This window comes from Dama dama, chromosome 10 (assembly GCF_033118175.1).
Source record: "Dama dama isolate Ldn47 chromosome 10, ASM3311817v1, whole genome shotgun sequence".
Classification (NCBI taxonomy): Eukaryota; Metazoa; Chordata; class Mammalia; order Artiodactyla; family Cervidae; genus Dama; species Dama dama.
This window is the reverse complement of record NC_083690.1, coordinates 19413548-19433145: the sequence shown is the minus strand read 5'-3', so window position 1 is coordinate 19433145 and position 19598 is coordinate 19413548. Positions and strand designations below refer to the sequence as shown.

General features: G+C 43.6%; 1 protein-coding gene and 1 non-coding gene across 2 annotated transcripts in view; one reads left to right on the top strand and one right to left on the bottom strand.

Annotated features, from left to right (window-relative positions):
- Positions 1-9804: 9804 nt before the first annotated feature.
- LOC133064035 (acyl-coenzyme A synthetase ACSM1, mitochondrial) overlaps positions 9805-19598 on the bottom strand; it is a 61209-nt gene continuing 51415 nt past the window's right edge. Inside the window, exons 8-13 of the mRNA XM_061153978.1 lie at positions 17469-17549; positions 16821-16922; positions 13952-14079; positions 12930-13029; positions 11803-11922; positions 9805-9984 (exon numbers count right to left, since the gene is read on the bottom strand). Coding sequence (XP_061009961.1) covers positions 9898-9984; positions 11803-11922; positions 12930-13029; positions 13952-14079; positions 16821-16922; positions 17469-17549 — 618 coding nt within the window. The 3' untranslated portion in view covers positions 9805-9897. The remainder of the gene's footprint in view (positions 9985-11802; positions 11923-12929; positions 13030-13951; positions 14080-16820; positions 16923-17468; positions 17550-19598) is intronic.
- TRNAG-UCC (transfer RNA glycine (anticodon UCC)) lies at positions 13458-13530 on the top strand. The gene has a single exon. It is a non-coding gene; the product is annotated as a tRNA-Gly (tRNA).

Sequence of the window (19598 nt, the reverse complement as noted above, 5' to 3'; positions counted from 1 at the left end):
AGAATTGAATTTAGCTAAAAATACAATTCCAAACAGTTCATAAAAAGAATTCACTTTCATTTTTCATAACATTGCACCTAAACAATTGATAGCAACCATGAAAATTAAATTATAAAAAAATCAAAGTTTCTGAATAACAAAAACAAGAGGAAAGCATATTTTCTCACAAAATCTAGCGATACAAGTATTTTAGGAGAAAAGAAACTCAATATGGTTCATACTAATCTACATACCAAGTTTCAGTTTTGTACAAATAAAATCCCTCTACTCTAGAAAGTAGCTTCTGAAATCAACAGCATTTTCATTGTCAACCCTCACGACTGAGGTCAGTAAAATGTGTGCTGTTGGGAGTCATACACTGTCTTTGAGTAGACACTGTTACAGGGAAATGGGGCTTTCAGCACAAAGGTTAAACACAGATCAAATGCGCACAAAAGGCAAACACCATCTGATCAGTAACTGGTCGAACATCTTCAAGCCTGGGCACTCTTGTTCTGCATGGCAACTGTCTAAATGCTGACACCAGCAGCTGCCTCCTACCTAGAATTGATCCAGTGGGGTCAATAAACTGAGGTTCTCAAAGTCAGTGGCCACAAGCCAGAGTGGAGGTGGGAAATGCAAGACAAGTTGCCTTATCTGAGTGCACATAGAGGAGGTAGTGGAAAGAGAACTTAACTAATCTATGAGAATACAGTCTCAATCCCTTTGAGGGAAAAAAAAATTCCAACAAAGATTATCTAGACATTTCTTCCTTTGTAGGCTCAAAAGAAACAGGTGGAGGTATTCAGGTGGCATGACTCTATGCAAAGGTTGTCCCAGGCACTGGCCCTTTCCAGATCCCTCAGAATCTGGTGCATGCCAGAGAGAACAAATCTGTTAATCTTTTTGGGGTATTCTCAGTTTTTATCTTTCTTTCCTGGGTGTGGAGGAACATGTTTATGGCAGTGAAAACTTTCACAGTATGGTGAACCTGGCATTTCTTTATATCTAAACAATTCTAAGGACTTGAAGGACCTTTCTGTTTTGGGTAAATCAGCACTCTGTACACAGACATTTCATTAAAGGAAGGACAATGACTCGTTCATCTCCAGGTTATGTCACTCCTAAGGATTTCCCCGTTCTAAACATCCCAGCAGGATGCAGCCACACTGACTGGGCTCTCAGGGCTCCCATCAATCTGGCTGGACAGAGTCCCCGAAGGCAACATTCAGAAGCAGAAGGAAAGGGAAGCCTCAGAAGTTGACAAAAGTCAGCAAACCAGAAATCACAGAGCACAAATGGCATTCCCCTTTTAGCAGACTAGTACCAACCCAAAGCTTAAATACCACTGTTCGCAGGGCTGCCAAACTTCATAAATATGAAGGGTGTGCTTACAGGAAAACACACTCCATAGAGGAGGACACTGCACTTGTGTAGCTTGAAGCAGGATCTTGACAAGCTTTCCAGGAGCCGGTCTAATTTTGAGCCCAGGACTCCTAATAAATAAGAGTTCCTTACTTAAAAAAAAAAAAACAAAAAACCAAAAAAAAGCAAACCAAAACACTATTGAGACATAATTCATATATCATACATTTCATCCATTTTTGATATACGACCCAACAGCTTTTAGTACATTTCCACTTCCTTCTTTTACCAAATCAAGTTCCTGTTTCATGTTTCATCCTGTCAACCCTGCTGTGTTTGATACAGGCAGCAGAACAGGGCCAGGACAATGATGAGAACAGCTGTGGCAAGAGCTGGTTCTGGCTGGTCAAGGAACCTGCCCTGAGGACCTTGGTCTTCACGAAGGACTGAGTTCCCATTGAGCATGCCATGAAAAAATCAGTTACTTAAGTAAGCCCAATAAAAAGGAAGAAACCACTGGTGTCTGGTGTTTACTCACATGCATCTTTGGGCAAAGTGGAGACCTGAGTAGGAGGATCCAGAAGAGCAGTCTCTTCACCTCCATACCCTGGTCCTCTCAGGGGCTCTGAGGTTGCCAGCTAAGAAGTAGGGTGGGAGGTGTGGGGAGGGGCGGAGAGAGGTTGGATTTGGAACTGGGGAGGGGTTTGGGGAGGGGCAGGAAGGAGGTGTGGCCTCCTGGGAGGAGTAGAAGGGGCTCCGGAAAAAGTAGCAGGGGGTCAAGCAAGTCCTAGAGGGGAGAAAGGAGGGTTCCGACAGGTCAGTAGGCCAGCAGGTCAGCAAGTCAGGAGGCAACAAAAAACAGCTCAAGTGGAATCGCAGGAGCAGTTGGAGTGGACGACGGGGCTCCGTCTTCCTCCAAGTCTTCTCCGATTTGAATGATGCTATAGCAACAGGGATGCTTTAAACTTTCTCTCAGCCAATCACTCGCCTTAGCCTCTGATTCGTCATAGTAACATCCCTCGTGACCTGGGTTTTAGAATGCCCCTCCCCTATCTGTTGATGCCTCAAGCGCCATTTCACCCTGGTCCTCTGGAAGCTTTTCCAACCTTATGATTTCTCGTCCTCTTGAATCCAGGTTCCCTGTCCCCCACTTCTGGGCTTCCTTTGAGAACTCCCAAGTTTTCTCATGGGCAGTGGCTAAAACTGTATAAATCAATTAATGACAGAAATACAAGAATGATCAAATACACAGGCAGAGTGGGAGGTTTTCACACCCCCTCCTTCAAAAAGTTATACAATGTGCATACAGGAAATCTGTAAGGTGTAGAAGATCTATTAAGATCTTCTATTAGGTAAATCGCTTTAATCACGATGGTTTCCCTGGTGGCTCAGTGGTAAAGAATCTGCCTGTCAATGCAGGAGACATAGGTTCCATCCCTGGGTTGGGAGGATCTCCTAGAGGAGGAAATGGCAACCCACTCCAGTACTCCCGCTCCAGTATTCTTGCCTGGGAAATCCCACACACAGAGGAGCCTGGTGGGCTACAGTCCACAGGGTTGCAAAAGAGTCGGATACAACTTAGTGACCAGACATTTTAATCATACAACTGTACCCATATATCCATCAGTATCATATAACAACTGTAAAGGAAGCATTAGTTTTAGGCACATATAGTATATCTACAAAAATGAACACTACTTATTTTGGCCACAAGGCAAATTTCAATGTATTTCAGAGGAACAAAATCACACAGAGCATATTTTTGATAATGTAATTGTTCTAGAAGAGTCAAAGATGAAAGTTAACTAGTATTTCTGATGTTTGGAAATTGAGAAGTACCCTTACAAATAAATATGGGTAAAAAGCAATTCCAAAGGGAAGGATGCCACAGTTGAACTGAACTACGTGGTCATGATAATATAACAATAAAATCTTTTTTCCTTCTGGCCTGAGAATTCCACTTTGTGTGACAAGATGGTATGGTCTCAAAATCATCCCTAAATAATGTAAACATTTTAATACCTGAAACAGGGTTAGATACAAGCATGCGCTTTAGGTTATGAACCTAAACAGGGGTAAAAAAACATCCACCCTAAGTTCATCAATGTCTCTTCCGGGGGAATCTGAGGACAACACCCAAACAACTCGGCAATACCAGGAGTGCTGGTTGGGGAGAGCCAAACAGGTGGGTAAGGGCCAAAGCACCCAGGTGGTTAGACAAACCCTACTTGTGATCATCTATTCTGGGCCACGCTGTGAGGTAAACTTCCTAAAAATACTTTTCAGCATGATCTACACAGTGTTTTCCCAGCTCATTCAGGCCCATGGCAGCTTTAAACTAGTTGCTTTAAATCTGTAGCTTTTTATTATTATGTAAATTTATTGTAAACAGGAATCATTCTATTAATGTTATAATGGAAAATCAATGCATTTTACCCTAAATACAAAGAAACGATAAAAAAGCAAAACAAAAAACAGAGATGACAAAACAATAGTGTCTAATTTTCTTTAGATGCATTTGCCTGCCTACTAAGCTCCACAGTTGGGCTGTGTAGTTATAAAAAGACAGACTAGGCACAGAAGGGGGTGGGAGTCAGACTAGGCCAGAAGTGAATGGGAGGCCTATAAGGGACTGGGGAGTCACCCTAGTTATAGCTCAAGCAAGGAGGATAGTAAGAGGTGAGCAGAGTTAAGGGGCCTGAAAACTGTGAGACCATTTGTGCAGCCGAGGAGGCATCCCCAAAGCCTGTTCAGCCTCTCATCCAGCAGAGTCCTCCTTGGCCCCTGGAGACAGGGCCAGGAGCCTAGGGCTTGAGACCCTTGAGAAAGGGCCCTGAGAAAGCAGCTGTGCTGCTTACCTGCAGTGGGACCCTGGGTGGGTTTCCTTCCCTAAAATGGGAGTGTTCACTCTTCCATCCAAAAACTGTCATGAGGATTAAGGGGGGCCATGTGATGAGCACTTGTGTGTGTTAGCATCATTGTCTCCCAAGGGGCAACTTCACAGCTTAGGAGGTATGAAGCCTTTCAAGGTCTCTCCTGTTACCAGCCTGTGCTAAGCAGTGCACTTTGCAGGCATCTTCTTATGGTCCAAACCAACTGTATCCTCATCGCACAGATATAGAATCAGATTCAGAGTGGTCAGGGAGATGTGCTTAACCCAGGCTGAGAAAAGGGTCAGAGGGGACTTAGGCCTAGGAGGGAATGTTGGGAGAGGAAGAAGCTGAGGCTGCAGTCTTCAGAGAAAGAAGGGGCCAGAAAGAAGCTTTACCTGTAGTGCAACTTTGCTCAGGGTCAGCCCTGCTCTGAAGATGAAGCAAAGCATGTGGCCATGGTCATACCCGACTCTTCCACCTCGGGCTGATGGTCAGCCATCGCTGTGGTGATCATATAATAATCTTGATGATGCCTTTACTGTTATTGTGTTTTTGTAGAGGAGCACAGCCCACTCTGACACACAGCAGAGGTTCTGGGGAGACTCCCTTCTTTCCCTCTCTTGACCTTGGGATCTGCTAAACCCCATGCAACACCCCCACTTCAAGTGCACATTGTCCCCAGAGTATGTCCTGTCCCCAGAGCCACCCTATGCAGGCCACTCTGGCATCTCAGGATGTGGGCACAGCCCTCTGCAAGACCCTGCAATGGGACAGAAGCCTAGCACAGGGTTTGAAGCCAGGAAAACACCTACTTCTGAGCGGGTAACAGGCAGGAAGGCTAGGGGTCCCCAAGCGGAGGAAATAGACTGCAAGTGTTAGAATTTTAAAAAATCTCTCTCTTAAGTGGCAGGAGGGAACAGACTACAAGTGTCAGACTTTTTTCCTTCTTTATACAAAATTAAAAGGTTGCTTTTAAAATTCTGTGTTGCCATGATGACATCTGGTTTCACCTGAACTTAACATTTCTCAAACCTTGAGCTAACCAATGAATTTTTCTTATGGAAATGTTTTTCTTAGGCTATGTTAATGAACTATATATTTGTTTGGAAATCTGCCTTTCTTCAAGATTCATGTCAATTGTTTTATGGCCCGGGATGACTCACGTTGTGCCAATGCTACCTCAAAAGACATGTTGTGGGTGAGGGGCCTGCTGCCACTTTCTCAGTTTTGAGGCTATTCCTTTCTCAAATTAGCATCAATAAACTGTGGAAAATTCTCAAAGAGATGGGAATACCAGACCACCTGACCTGCCTCTTGAGAAACCTGTATGCAGTTCAGGAAGCAACAGTTAGAACTGGACATGGAACAACAGACTGGTTCCATATAGGAAAAGGAGTACGTCAAGGCTGTATATTGTCACCTGCTTATTTAACTTATATGCAGAGTACATCATGAGAAATGCTGGGCTGGAGGAAGGACAAGCAGGAATCAAGATTGCCGGGAGAAATATCAATAACCTCAGATATGCAGATGACACCACCCTTATGGCAGAAAGTGAAGAACTAAAGAGCCTCTTGATGAAAGTGAAAGAGGAGAGTGGAAAAGTTGGCTTAAAGCTTAACATGCAGAAAACTAAAATCATGGCATCCGTTCCCATCACTTCATGGCAAATAGATGGGGAAACAGTGGAAACAGTGGCTGACTTTATTTTTCTGGGCTCCAAAATCACTGCAGATGGTGATTGCAGCCATGAAATTAAAAGACGCTTGCTCCTTGGAAGGAAAGTTATGACCAACCTAGACAGCATATTAAAAAGCAGAGACTACTTTGTCCACAAAAGTCCGTCTAGTCAAGGCTATGGTTTTTCCAGTAGTCATGTATGGATGTGAGAGTTGCACTATAAAGAAAGCTGAGCACTGAAGAATTGATGCTTTTGAACTGTGTTGGAGAAGACTCTTGAGAGTCCCTTGGACTGCAAGGAGATCCAACCAGTCCATCCTAAAGGAGATCAGTCCTGGGTGTTCATTGGAAGGACTGATGTTGAAGCTGAAACTCCAATATTTTGGCCACCTGATGCGAAGAGCTGACTTATTAGAAAAGACCCTGATGCTGGGAAAGATTGAGGGCAGGTGGAAAAGGGGATGACAGAGGATGAGATGGTTGGATGGTATTACCGACTCAATGGACATGGGTTTGGGTAGACCCCAGCTGTTGGTGCTGGACAGGGAGGCCTGGTGTGCTGTGGTTCATGGGGTCACAAAGAGTCGGACACGACTGAGCGACTGAACTGAACTGAATTGAACTGATAGATAAATAACTTCTTGCTTCAAACTAGCAAGCTATGGCCAACCTACATGGAATATTAAAAAGCAGAGACATTACTTTGCCGACAAAGGTCTGTCTTGTCAAAGCTATGGTTTTCCCAGGAGTCATGTATGGATATGAGAGTTGGACTATAAAGAAAGCTGTGTGCGAAGAATTGATGCTTTTGAACTGTGGTGTTGGAGAACTCTTGAAGTCTTTCTGCCCCCTTCTGAGCTCTATGTCAGAAGCTTTCTCTATCTCTTTCATACTTTATTACGCAAAAGCACTGAGCGATCACGCCTTGTCACTGACCCTGGACCGAATTCCTCGCCTCTGGAGGCCAAGAATCCCAGCATTGCTCACGGCTCATAGTTGCAAACTTTCCCTTCCATGACAGTTTGGATGGGGCAGGTCATGCTGATTTCCACAGTGCAGTGGCTTGAAGTGGGATCTTAGTTTCCTGACCAGGAATCAAATCCAGGCTGTGGCAGTGAAAGCCCTGAATTCTAACCACTAGACCACAAGGGCTGCTGGGCTTGAAACAGGAGCTGGGCCTTTGTCTTCTTTGTATAAAAAATTCAGCAAAGAGACAGAAGGTGGTGAAGCAGGTACAACTTATTAGAAGAAAAGTACATGTGGAAAGCTAGAGTCAGGTTTTTGAGGTGGCTTAAATTGCCTACATGGGGGCAGTTTTCCAAGTTTCCTCTAGCCAGTCATCTTGCTTTCTTATGCTTTTTGCTCATATTTGGTCTGACTCAGGGTTCTCCCCAATGTGCCCACACATCTTTTAACCAAAATGGATTCCAGCCCGAGTGTGACTGTGGTTATATAAGTCTGCATGGATGGACCTGTATGTCTGAGTTTCTGTGCCTGTGAGGATATTGATTGTGAATGTGAATTTTCCACGTCACAGGTATTATTGAGTGTCTCTCTGTTTTTCTCTCTATGTACTTGTGTGTCTGCATCTTTGTCACTAATTGAGTGTACATTGGTTGTGTAAATCTGTGTGTGTCTGTGACTCGGGCCTTACATATTAGATATGTGTGTATGTGTCTCAGGGCATATGTGTCCTTGGAGTTGTGTTTGTATTTTATATGTATGAGAGTGTGTTGTATGTGAAGTTGTTGTTCATTTGGATGTTCCTTTTTGTATCTGTCTTCTTCTTCATATCTACTTGCATGTGTCTATGTTCTGTGTTTGCATCTGTCTCTGCCTGCATGTTTGTGTTTGTGCCTCCATAAAATATGTGTGGGTCTGTCCTGTGAGATTGTTTCCCATGGCCCTGAGTATGTGCACCTGTGTGCGTGTATGTGTTCCCCTCAGAGTGTCATTCATTGCCTTTGTTAGTCTGCATGTGACCCGTACATGAGCCCACTGCCTGAGTCCCCAGGGGAGGCTGGGGGGATTCCGTGCCTGAGTGTCTCCATGTTTGTGGTGTCTGTATATTTCCTCGTGAGTCTGTATTATCTGTGCACCTCAAAAGAGGGCAGCTGCAGAGGGGATCCCCTCTGCCTATTGGTGACCCCCAGGAATGGGTGAGAAGGGTGACAGTGTGTCCTTCTCTCCCTCTCAGATTCAACCTTTTCTGCCTCCACTCCTTCTGCCTCCTGCTTGCTCCTTGAAAGAAAAGCTATGGCCAACCTACATGGACTATTAAAAAGCAGAGACATTACTTTGCCGACAAAGGTCTGTCTTGTCAAAGCTATGGTTTTCCCAGGAGTCATGTATGGGTCAGTTCTTCGCATCAGATGGGCAAAGTATTGGAGTTTCAGCTTCAGGACTGATTTCCTTTAGGGTTGACTGGTTTGATCTCCTTGCAGTCCAAGGGACTCTCAAGAGTTCTCCAACACCACAATTCAAAAGCATCAATTCTTCGCACACAGCTTTCTTTATAGTCCAACTCTCAAGATCCTGATGGTGGGAAAGATTGAAGGTGGGAGGAGAAGGGGACGACAGAGGATGAGATGGTTAGGTGGCATCACCAACTTAATGGACATGAGTTTGAGCACGCTCCATGAGTTGGTGATGGACAGGGAAGCCTAGTGTGCTGCAGTCCATGGGGTCGCAAAGAGTTGGACATGACTGAGTGACTGAACTGAACTGCCTCCCCTTCTTCCAGTCTCTGGTGGTTCCATCTCAGTCTGCATGGATGAATGGAGTGAAGGATTAGTTCACAGAATCACAGGCCAGGGGGATCAAAGGCCCTGAATGGCACAATAAGGAGCGGTGTCTGGGGAGGACGCTGGGCCCCTGGGAAGAGGCTGGGGAACAAACCTCCTGTGTCCCTCGGAAGAACTGGTGGAGTCCTGCAGGACTCCTGGGTCCCCAGAGGGTAGGACTCTCACTAGCCTGTGCTGACCCAAGCTGAACCTGCAAGCACCAGCACCAGCGTTATTAGTGGGAGGAGAGGCAGTGGATCCACTGGGTGGTGGAAGGAGAGAGATGGTCTGGCAAGCAACTGTGTCACCAGGCTGGGCTGCCCTCCCCTCTGCTCCATTCCTGAGACAACACAGATGCCCTGCCTCCTGCCCACCCTCCAGATGGGGAGAGGCAAGCCAGACCCTTGGGGCCCCACAGACTGTCCTCCTAGACCTCCAGCTCCTGGTCATTGAGTCAGTGTGAGGGGTCACCCAGAGTCTCTGGAACCAGGAGTGAGAATCAGGCCCTCGGACAAACTTTGATGGGGATTCTGGGAATTACAGAGGGCCAGCATTTAGCTGTGGTGTTGGAGAAGACTCCTGTGAGTCCCTTGGACTGCAAGGAGATCAAACCAGTCAATCCTAATGGAAATCAGTCCTGAATATTCATTGGAAGGACTGATGCTGAGGCTGAAGCCACCTGATGCAAAGAACTGACTCCTTGAAAAAGACCCTGATGCTGGGAAAGATTGAAGGCAGGAGAAGAGGATGACAGAGGATGAGATGGTTGGATGGCATCACTGACTTCATGGACATGAGTTTGAGCAAGCTCAGGGAGTTGGTGTTGGACAGGGGAGCCTGGTGTGCTGCAGTCCATGGGTCGCAAAGAGTGGGACATGACTGAGCAACTGAACTGAACTGAACTGAGCATTTAGCACCAGATCTCTCACAAAATAAACACACAACAGAGTCACTGTTGATGCTAACTCAAATATTTTATTTCCTTTAGCCCCATTCTGCCCACTCACCTGGGCAATCTTAGAGGAACAGGGAACTTGAAGAAAGGACAGTGACTGATATTAATTTGAAAGTACCAAAATGCTGGAATGTTGTCCCTCCTGGTTCTCTTTCAAGTCATCTCTCTCAACATTCCTCTCCTCATCCTCACCATCATGAGGAAACTGAGGCAGTTAGGAATTTGGCCAAGATCGCAGGATGACTTCTGAGTTTTTTGCCAACTACTTCTGACCGAACTCCTTCTTCCGAAGCTCACTTCTTTTTATCTTGCCAGTGATGGTTTTGGGCAGCTCTGAGACAAACTCCACCTGGATGAAGATAAAGCAAACCCATTCCAGTTGAGGTCCCCTGACCCCCGTCATTTTCTATCAACTCCCAGCAGCTCTCCTCCTTAGCCCCTTCACAGACCCCCAGACAGGTTGACACTATGGGACAGTCTGGTGCCACCATTTTGGGGGTCCACCATTTGTCAAATTCTTCTCCTACCCTCTGAAGTTGGATGCAGCCCTTTGATGTACTTTGACCAATGAAATATGAGTAGGAGTGAAGTATGCCACTTCTAATTAAAAAGTAGGGAATCACTGAGACAGGCCACCTTCTCTGTCCATCTCTTCTAGTACTCTGGTAGGTACCTACAAGGCAGTTGTTCCTTTATCCTGGTCCCAAGGTGAGGAGATGTGGAACAAAGGCCCCAGGAAAGCCATGGTGGACAAGTGGCATGAGCAAGAAAGACATCTTCCTTGTTACAACCCACTACAAATTTGGGACTGTTAGTTACCCACAATAACATCAAACCCTTCTTAACTGCTATGCACCCTATATTCTGCTCTTGAAAAAGCATCAGATCCTAATCTTAGCAGCACGAACTCTGTTGTCAGGTACACATGGTTTTTTAATTTTTTTTATTTTTTATTAGTTGGAGGCTAATTACTTCACAACATTTCAGTGGGTACACATGGTTTTAAATTCCACCTTTTATTTATTCTAATCTCAGGCAATTTACTTTGCATGTTTGAGCCTCAGCTTCCTCTTTGTAGACTGGGAAGATTATCTCAGGTTATGGGGAGGATTAAATAAAATAAAAATGCATGTAAAGCATTTAGTCTAGGGTCTGGTACACATAGTAAATGCTCAATAAGTGTTAAATATATAGCTTTATAATATGTATGGATTATAAGCATTCAGACAATGCAGCAAAGTATTATTACAAAAGAAGGAAATATTAACTTTTTGTTTTAAACAAATAGTATAGTATTATATATATTCTTTATAGCCTGTGTTATTATCTCAATAATATATTGTCATGATATTTTTATGTTAAAAATAAAAATCACATTTTAAGTTACAGAGTAATATTAGATTTCTTGAATAATTAATCCTTTCTCTATTGTTGAACATTTTTTGTAAGTTGTTCATGGAGTTTAAAACAAATGAAGTTGAATAAAAAGTATCAGAATGTATTACACATTGTTAGGATAAACATCATTTTGCTAATTTTTGTTTGTTACATATGTATATGTATACTGGATTGCAATATAAAGTGTATTAGTTAGTTAAGTCACTCAGTTGTGTTTGACTGTTTGCGACCCAGTGGACTGTAGCCCACCAGGGTCCTCCGTCCATGGGATTCTCCAGGCAAGAATACTGGAGTGGGTTGCCATTTCCTTTTCCAGGGGATCTTCCCGACCCAGGGATCGAACCCAGGTCTCCCGCATTGCAGGCAGATGCTTTAACCTCTGAGCCACCAGGGAAGCCCTAATAAAATGTATATCTCACTGCAAACAATGTTTTTCAAAAGTTTGGAAGTTGCTGATTTGGATGTCATTTTCAAATTTTGAAAGATTATAAATAACTTACGTGGATATCTTTGGACAACTGTCTAATATTTTTTCTTTAGGTTGACATGCCAGCAATGGATGAGTTTCTGACACAGGATAGAGGTTCTATCCAATTAAGTGGGCTCCCCCACACCCATAAGCTGAAAAGCTTCTTCTGGAGACAAAAATTTTAGTTCTCTTGGGTATTAATGCTTCACCCCAGCTACACTACATCCTATGAGACTTCAGGCATTGGAATTCCCAGAACCACTCAAAAAGACCAGACCCCATCCATCTGCTCTCACTCACTTTCCTTGGGTACTTGTAAGGGGCCGTCACTGACTTCACATGCTGCTGCAGCTCCTTGATGAGCTCATCTTGGTCACGGCACGAGAATTCTGGCTTCAGGACAATAAATGCCTTCACTACCTGTAGTGATGAACCAGAGGGGAGACTCAGGCAAGAGTTCCAAAAGTAAATCCTTGGCACTTCCGATGGTTAAGACTCTCCTCTGCAGCCTCTGCTGTTCCATCCCTGGCGCTGTTCCATCCCTGGTAAGGAAACTAAGATCCCACATAAAATACCGCACTGTGTGGCCAAAAATAAAAGGGTAAATGCTCATTAAATTAATGGAAAAACAAATTGACAGTTGAGCTTTTAGAAATCTGAATACTTCTGATTTCCACTTTTTGCCTCGGAAAAAAATCACTTAACTTCCCTTAATCTCAATTTCCTTTCCTGTGAAATGGGGAGAGAAGAGGTTCATTCTTCATCAGGTTTATGTAAAGATGCCATGAGATAATGCATATAAAACATGAAGCTAGTTTAAATTTGTCTGCATTCCTATCATTGTTATCACCACCATTTTCACTATTATTGTAGAGAGTTCTATGGACATTTAATAATTGTTAAAACTTGGCATTTAATAAATGTTGGTAATCTATCAGTTTCATATTATTACTTATGCCTTCATTTAATTTCACAGGGACTGTACACAGAAGGTGTTCAATGAACACTTGTTGAATCAATGAATGTATCCTCTGGACCCAGAGTCCTCAATTTCCCTTTTGACTCTACCACTCATTAGCGGCGTAATCCAGACAAGTTATTTAACCCCTTCATGCCTCTGTTTCCTTCTCTGTAAAAAGGTATAAAAAGAGTCCTTAATTCATTGTGCTCTGTGAGGGATAAATGAACTGGTGCATAGAAAGCGTTCATTAACTCCTAGATGGCATCAGCAGCGGCATTCCCAATCAGCATCATTTCAGTCACAGAAGCGGCCACAGTGCCCCCTGCTGACCACATAGTCTAAGTGCACATTACACTGACGGCCCTCCCTCCACCCAAGGCTGGGTCGGTATGGGCCTGGACCATACATGGACGAGTCTTCCCAGTCCCACACCCAGCCACGATGACCCCCATGTCCTCCTCCTCACCTCTCCTCGAGCCGGGTCCGGGCTGCTCACCACAGCAGACTCAGCCACCGCTGGGTGCTCTGCCAGGGCATTCTCTACTTCTGCCGGCCCAATGCGGTACCTGCAGGATCAATGGTTCCTTCTGAGCAAATTCCAGGGCTAGGGTGACCCAGGCCCTCAGATCTCACCTTTTGGAGAGACATCTTCCCCTGGCACAGAGGGAAACGGTCACAGGGAGCCAGAGGCTTGTGCAAAGGCTGTGTAAGAGGTCCGAAATGTGAATTCCTGAAGTCAAGCAGCTTCCTCTGGCATGAAAACTCTTTCTCTTTAACATTTGTTGAAATTTTATGTCCTGTTCCTAAACTATGTAATGTGTCATTTTATTTTCTTTATAAATTATTTAAGAGTTAGGAACAACAGAATTGGAGTCAGACTGTTTTTGTTTAAATCTGGGCTGCACCCTCTACTGCCTTTGAAACTTCAGGCAAGTTTTTTTCCACTGGTCACTGGCTCCGTTTCCTCATGTAAAATGGGCATAATCAAGGGAATTCCCTGGTGGTTCAGTGGTTAGGACTCTGTGCTTCCACTGCTGAGGGCATGGGTTCAATCCCCACTCAGGGAACTAAGATCCTTCATGCTGCACAGTGTGGGCCTCCTTCCCTACAATTTAAAAAAAACAAAAACAAAAATAGAATGGGCATAATCACGTCTACCTTCTAGCACTGAGAAGTGGATTGTATAAAACACTGCACAGAGCGCTGTCACATAATACATCTTCCATAAAGGTGAATTTTATTATTGTTGTTGTTATGTTTTTTTGTGGTGTGTGCTTCATCAGAGGAGCACACAGAATAAGCTCCCTTGACAAAGAGGGACCAAAGTAAAGTTTTCCTTCCCAGTCCCTTTAAATTGCATGATGTCTTACCATGGTTCAGAACTAGTCTGAGAGTCTATCACCAATGCACGAAGGAATGTCTGGGCAAGCTAGATCCCACTAGGCATATGGGAGTGATACCTTCTGGCTCAGGGTCAGCTACACCTACCCGGATGCATTGATGACATCATCACTCCTCCCAAGGAACCAGAAGTAGCCCTCTTCATCAATAGTTGCTTTGTCCCCAGTGTTATAAAAGTCCCCACATTCCACTTCAGCTGTTTTCTCTGGGTTATTCTGCAAAGAGAACAGCACTCCCTTGTTGAAAGCAGTGAGTTTAGAGATGATGAGCCTCAACACAGGGTTCAGATACTGGCTTCAAATCCTGCTCTACCTGACTTGGGCAGTTTTTATCTCTCTCTATTTTCATTGCATGCAGGCACTCAATGCATGCTACTGGTAAAATAGTGAACAATACTAAGCTTTTAAGAGCATTAAAAAAAATAACAACTCAATATTGTGTGGTACTCCAGTAGAATAAAATTTCTACTAGAGTATAACTCCATTTATTTTATTCTCTCTTCTAAGCTCAGCATTCACACAGTGCCTGGACAGATGGGAGGTGTCAATAAATGTTTGCTGAATGAATTTTCTTCTCAAAATATTACCTATTTGAGCCTCACACAAAGACTATGAAAATGGTGTTTTAATTAAACTTTTAAGATAATTGTATATTTGCATGCAGTTATGAGAAATAATTGGGCTTCCCTGGTGGCTCAGATGGTAGAGAATCCCCCTGCGAAGTAAGAGAGGTGGGTTTGACCCCTGGGTTGGGAATATCCCCTGGAGGAGGAAATGGCAACCAACTCCAGTATTTTTGCCTGGAGAAACCCCATGGGCAGAGGAGCCTGGTGGCCTACAGTATATAGGGTCGCAAAGAGTTGGACACAATAAACGACTAAACACAACATAATAAAGAATATGGGCTTCCTTGGTGGCTCAGATGATAAAGAATCTGCCTGCAATGCAGGAGACCCAGGTTCAATCCCTGGGTTGGGAAGATTCTCTGGAGAAGGAAATGGCAACCAACTCATGTATTCTTGCCTGAAGAATTCCATGGACAGAGGAGCCTGGCAGGCTACAGTTCATGGGGTCCCAAAGAGCTGGACATGATGGAGCAACTAACACTTTCACTTTCATATGAAATAATAAGAGCGATCTTACCTACCTTTTACACAGTTTCTCTCCATAGTAACATCTTGCAAAAATAATGTTCAATATCACAACTAGGACATTGACATTGATACCATCCACAAATCTTACTCAGATTTCCCTAGTTTTTTATCTGACTCATATGTGTGGGAAAAGATATTCCCTTCAATTAGGAGCCAAAAGACAGCTGAGGTAGCTATCTAATAACAGTAGACAAAGTAAACTTGAAGTTAAATCTGTTACAAGTGATAAGAAAAGGATATTATATATTGAAAAAAGGGTTAACTCACCAAGACTATATAACGTTTAGAAGCAAGTATGCATTTAATAGCCTAGTACCAAATATTTGATGCAAACACTGACAGAATTAAAGGGAGAAATCAGAATTATATAAAATAAACATTGACAGAATTCAAGGGAGAAATACACAGTTCTATAAAAAAATTGAAGAGTTCAATATATTACTTTCAATAATGGACAGAACAACCCCATGGAAGGGGAGTAGGGAGCTACAGTTCAATGGGAACATAATTTCTTCTGGGGGTGGTGAAATTTTTCTGCAGATGCATAGTGGTGATGGTTATGCAATATTATAAATTTTACTCAGTGCTACTGAATTGTATGCTCAAGAATAGTGAAAAGTGTAAGCTTTATGTTACATATATATAAATATATATTTTACTTCAAGAAAAAGGAAATAAAAGAACAGAATATAAACCAACAAATCTTAATGGAACAGTGATGTCTCTTTGCCACGAGAGCATGTGAAATGGGAGAAATTGATGTGGCCATATGTGAAGACACTTTTGCAAAATAAAATACGTCACGTACAATTTTTTTAAGTCATTTCTCTTGACTACCCCAATTCAATTTAACAAAAATCTCTGTGGTTGGATCCTACCATTTAAAAAAATATTTCCTCAAATAATTCTAACTTGTAAGCAGGATTAAGAACTGATGATCTGTATGCCTGTTACTCTGTGTTTATTTCTCTTTTATCCAACCTTTAAATTGTGCTACTGAGAATGAAGGCTAAGACTTGCATAATTGCTTCTCAACATAGCACCACAAGAGAACCAGGATTCCCTTCCCACTCCAGGCCACAGTGTGAGGACAACAGTGACACCAAGGGCTGTGACTTTATAGAAACGGGATGGAGTCTGAGATCAGTTTCAGGGCTTGTCTACACTTCCACAGTCAATCTTGGAAGCTGAGAATTTCCTTTTAGTGACCACTGCTAGCTAGAGTTTGTCTGATGAAGAGTTATAGCAGGTTTCCTTATATTTTTTGTAGATTCCTTTATTGTAGATTTCTCTAATCACTGAATTTCTCATTTAGAGTTTGGGGCCTAAAACACACCACTTTGAACCCTAATCCTGCCATTTATTTGTCTTGGGGAAGACAGGTCAAGCTTTCAATCTGCAGTTTCTTCCTCTGAAATAGGGGATAATGACACCCCTGGAGGCTCAGCAGGATTTAATAGATTCGTGTGCATCCTGTTGGTAGTAGGTTGGTATGATTTGGACCCATTCAAAGCCAACATTCTTAACCAGAAGAGATAGTTGGACTTCAAGTCTGTTGGTTCTGAAGTTAAGCTGTCTACTCCATTAGCCATCCTGTAAGTGTCAGATGGGTTATGATAGAAAGGGATGTAGGACCACATTATGAGCTTTGAGATTAATTAAAGCAGATTTCATTGACTTGGCGTGAATAAAGGAAGACGGAAGAAGTTTCAGGATGCAGAGTTGAGCCCAGTCTGTTATCACCTACACAACTCCCTGTGAGGATTCTTGGAGCCTGTTTGGAAGCAGATGGTGTGTTCTTACCTCATAGTACATGAAGAGGCCTATGGGCCTGGTGGGCTTGATCCTGATGCCAATGTTTCCTTCCGTGTTGGGAGGCTGGATATTGCCCTTGTCATCAATGATCTGGAGCAAGAGATCTGTGAATCCCACCCTGCAAGGATCCCCAACATTCCTGCCCCACCCAAATATTGCCTGGCTTATTGATGTGACACAGTAGGGGTAACTGGGGAAAGGGTTTGGGATAGAGGAGCCATCTCAGAAGATAATAAAACTGTCAGAAGTCTTTGAAGTCAGCAAATGGTGAAATCCAAGTCATGGGTGAATCTATTTGTTTCATAGATAAACACACATCCCAAATGTGTCTTCAAGCTAGAAAACATGGATCAGGAAAGACTAAAAGCACCAGTAGTGCAGACAGCCTCCAGTGCTGCTGTAAGTACTCTTTCTTCAGGCTGGGTGAGCGAGGCCTCTCGCGTCCTGGCACACTGCACTCGTGCCCAGGACATTGCAGTTCTCAACAGAAACCTCCCCAGGAAATTAGAGGAAATGTAGGCAGAGAAGTAGAAAGGACAACTGGGAGGCATGGCTGGTTCTGTCATCTCATGCCACACGAAGGTCTAATCTTAGCCAAATACTAACTGCTCTCTGCCAATATCTTTCCCATCAAACCTGAATGTCAAAGGGTGGGATGGCCTTCCCCATGGAACCTGGCTTGATCTTCATCCCCCGGAGAGTGCCACAACCTATTCCCTGTTGAGAAAAGAAGAGAACTGGGGTTGGCCAAGAGTCTAGGCTGATCACAAAGCCGCAAGAATCAAACACAGCATCCATGCTCACAAATGTCATTTAATGCTATGCAAAGAGCCCTTGTGGGGAAGCTGGAAGGCATTGACTCAATTCTAGTCAGCAGGCATTCACTGCATCTGACATGAACTGGGACTGAGCCTGATGCTGGGTCTGAGTCCAGTGGGAGAGGCCAAGAAGAAGCAGAGGAGTAAGCTCCAGGCTGGGGGCATGTAATGTAGGCTGTGGAGTTCACACTGTACACTGGACATGTGTCAGTGTGCCGGGAGAAGGCCATGAATCCATTTAACAAACATTTACTTGGAGCTGCCTCAACTACTTTTCAGAGTTATGCTGAAATTATTCACATTGTTCATATTGTTCCCTTTGCACTGCCCTACTCCTTCAGTCTTCCTGATGAAGCTTTTTCCTTCTTAACAGTTCTCTAAAATATCATTCTTCCTAGAGTTAAGAGCTTTATACCCAGATAGACCACAGGATGAATCTTGACTCCACCCTTCGCTAGCCATGTACCAATTAATCCCCCTTGATTTCCTCTTCTGTCAAAGGAGGATAATTATAACATTTATCACTTTGAGTGCTTTTGAGTGTGTGCCAGGCACACACCAAGTATTCAATAAACAACTACTTCTAACTATCATTCAGGTCCCAAGAAAAGTAAGTTGGAAGATTCTCTTTCTGTAGTATTTTCCCACACACTTCCATTGTTGCCAATAGGGCATTATATTTGTTGTTGTTAGTCTGTTTCCCTCAGTAGATAATGAGCATTCAGAGAATAGAGATGTCCCACCCATCTCTGCACCCTCAGCATCTAAACACAATATCTACCTAAAAACCAACAATGAAAACCATAAATGCAGTAAGAGTTGGGCACTGTGCCCAGAAATGTGTATAGTTTCTTTCATTTACCTTATCACAACCTGGCAAGATTGGCATTGCATTTCCATTTTAGAGATGCGAAAGCTCGACTGTGCAAGACTCAGTAATATGCCTACAGTCTTGAAACCTATAACTGGAAGGCTGAGATCTGGACAGGGGTCTGAGCTCCTGGAAGAAGAAGCACTTTCTCCCCGGCTGTCACTGCTCATACTATAGGCACAGATGCGTAGACAGGTGTGAAAACTTTTGGTGAAATGAAGCACCATCTAGGTATCGGAGAGTATTCTGTTATGAGTCATTGAGAAAAAGGGTCAAGTGTCATGGGTGTAGTGTGTAGTTCTAACCTCATTCTCCTTGTCCGAATATAAACTGTAAACCAGCAAGGACATACCTAGAGTCTTAACATTTCTCAGACCTGGAAGCAGACCCCAAAGCTGATTATTTAATTTTTGTTTTGGAAAATAATGTCAGACAAGTGAATTGGGTCTAGAACATCTATTTTGCTACAGGTCCTGAGATGACAGTCATCCCTCTGTCACCTAAAAGGATGATAGGGAGGTAGGGGAAACTTGCTTGGTCCAGCATGGGAAATGGATTGAGAAAGTGTTGGAAGAAAAGTACCTGATCACACAATCATGGATAAAGTCCTTGTGGTTAAGACATGCATGATACTATGAATGCCCTGCCCACCTGACTGGTCAGTGATCCTTTTGGGGATCACGTTGTGTGTATATGGGGGTGTATATAGAAGTCTCTCCCCATGCTAGTGTCTCACAATCAAAGCTGTCTGTTCTCTAAACAGGCAGAAATGAACTAGTGAACTTCTCGTACCAGTTCCTGCCTGCTCCTCTAGGTGCTGCCTAGGAAGAGATGGTGAAGTGGACAGGATCTGGGGTGGTGGCCTGCATGTTTCTGGGGAATGCCATCGATCCCACTGCCCCTCCTGGGCTCCCTTAAACCGATTGTCACAGGTACAGTGGCATGTCCTTAGACCCTTTTCTAAGTTTGTTCCCAGTAGTTTTCAGCACGTTGGTCTTTTGACAAATGGATGAGCTGCGAATTGTCTTTTCTGTCAATTTGTTTGGGATGAATTAGCTAAGAGCTCTGAGGCCTCCC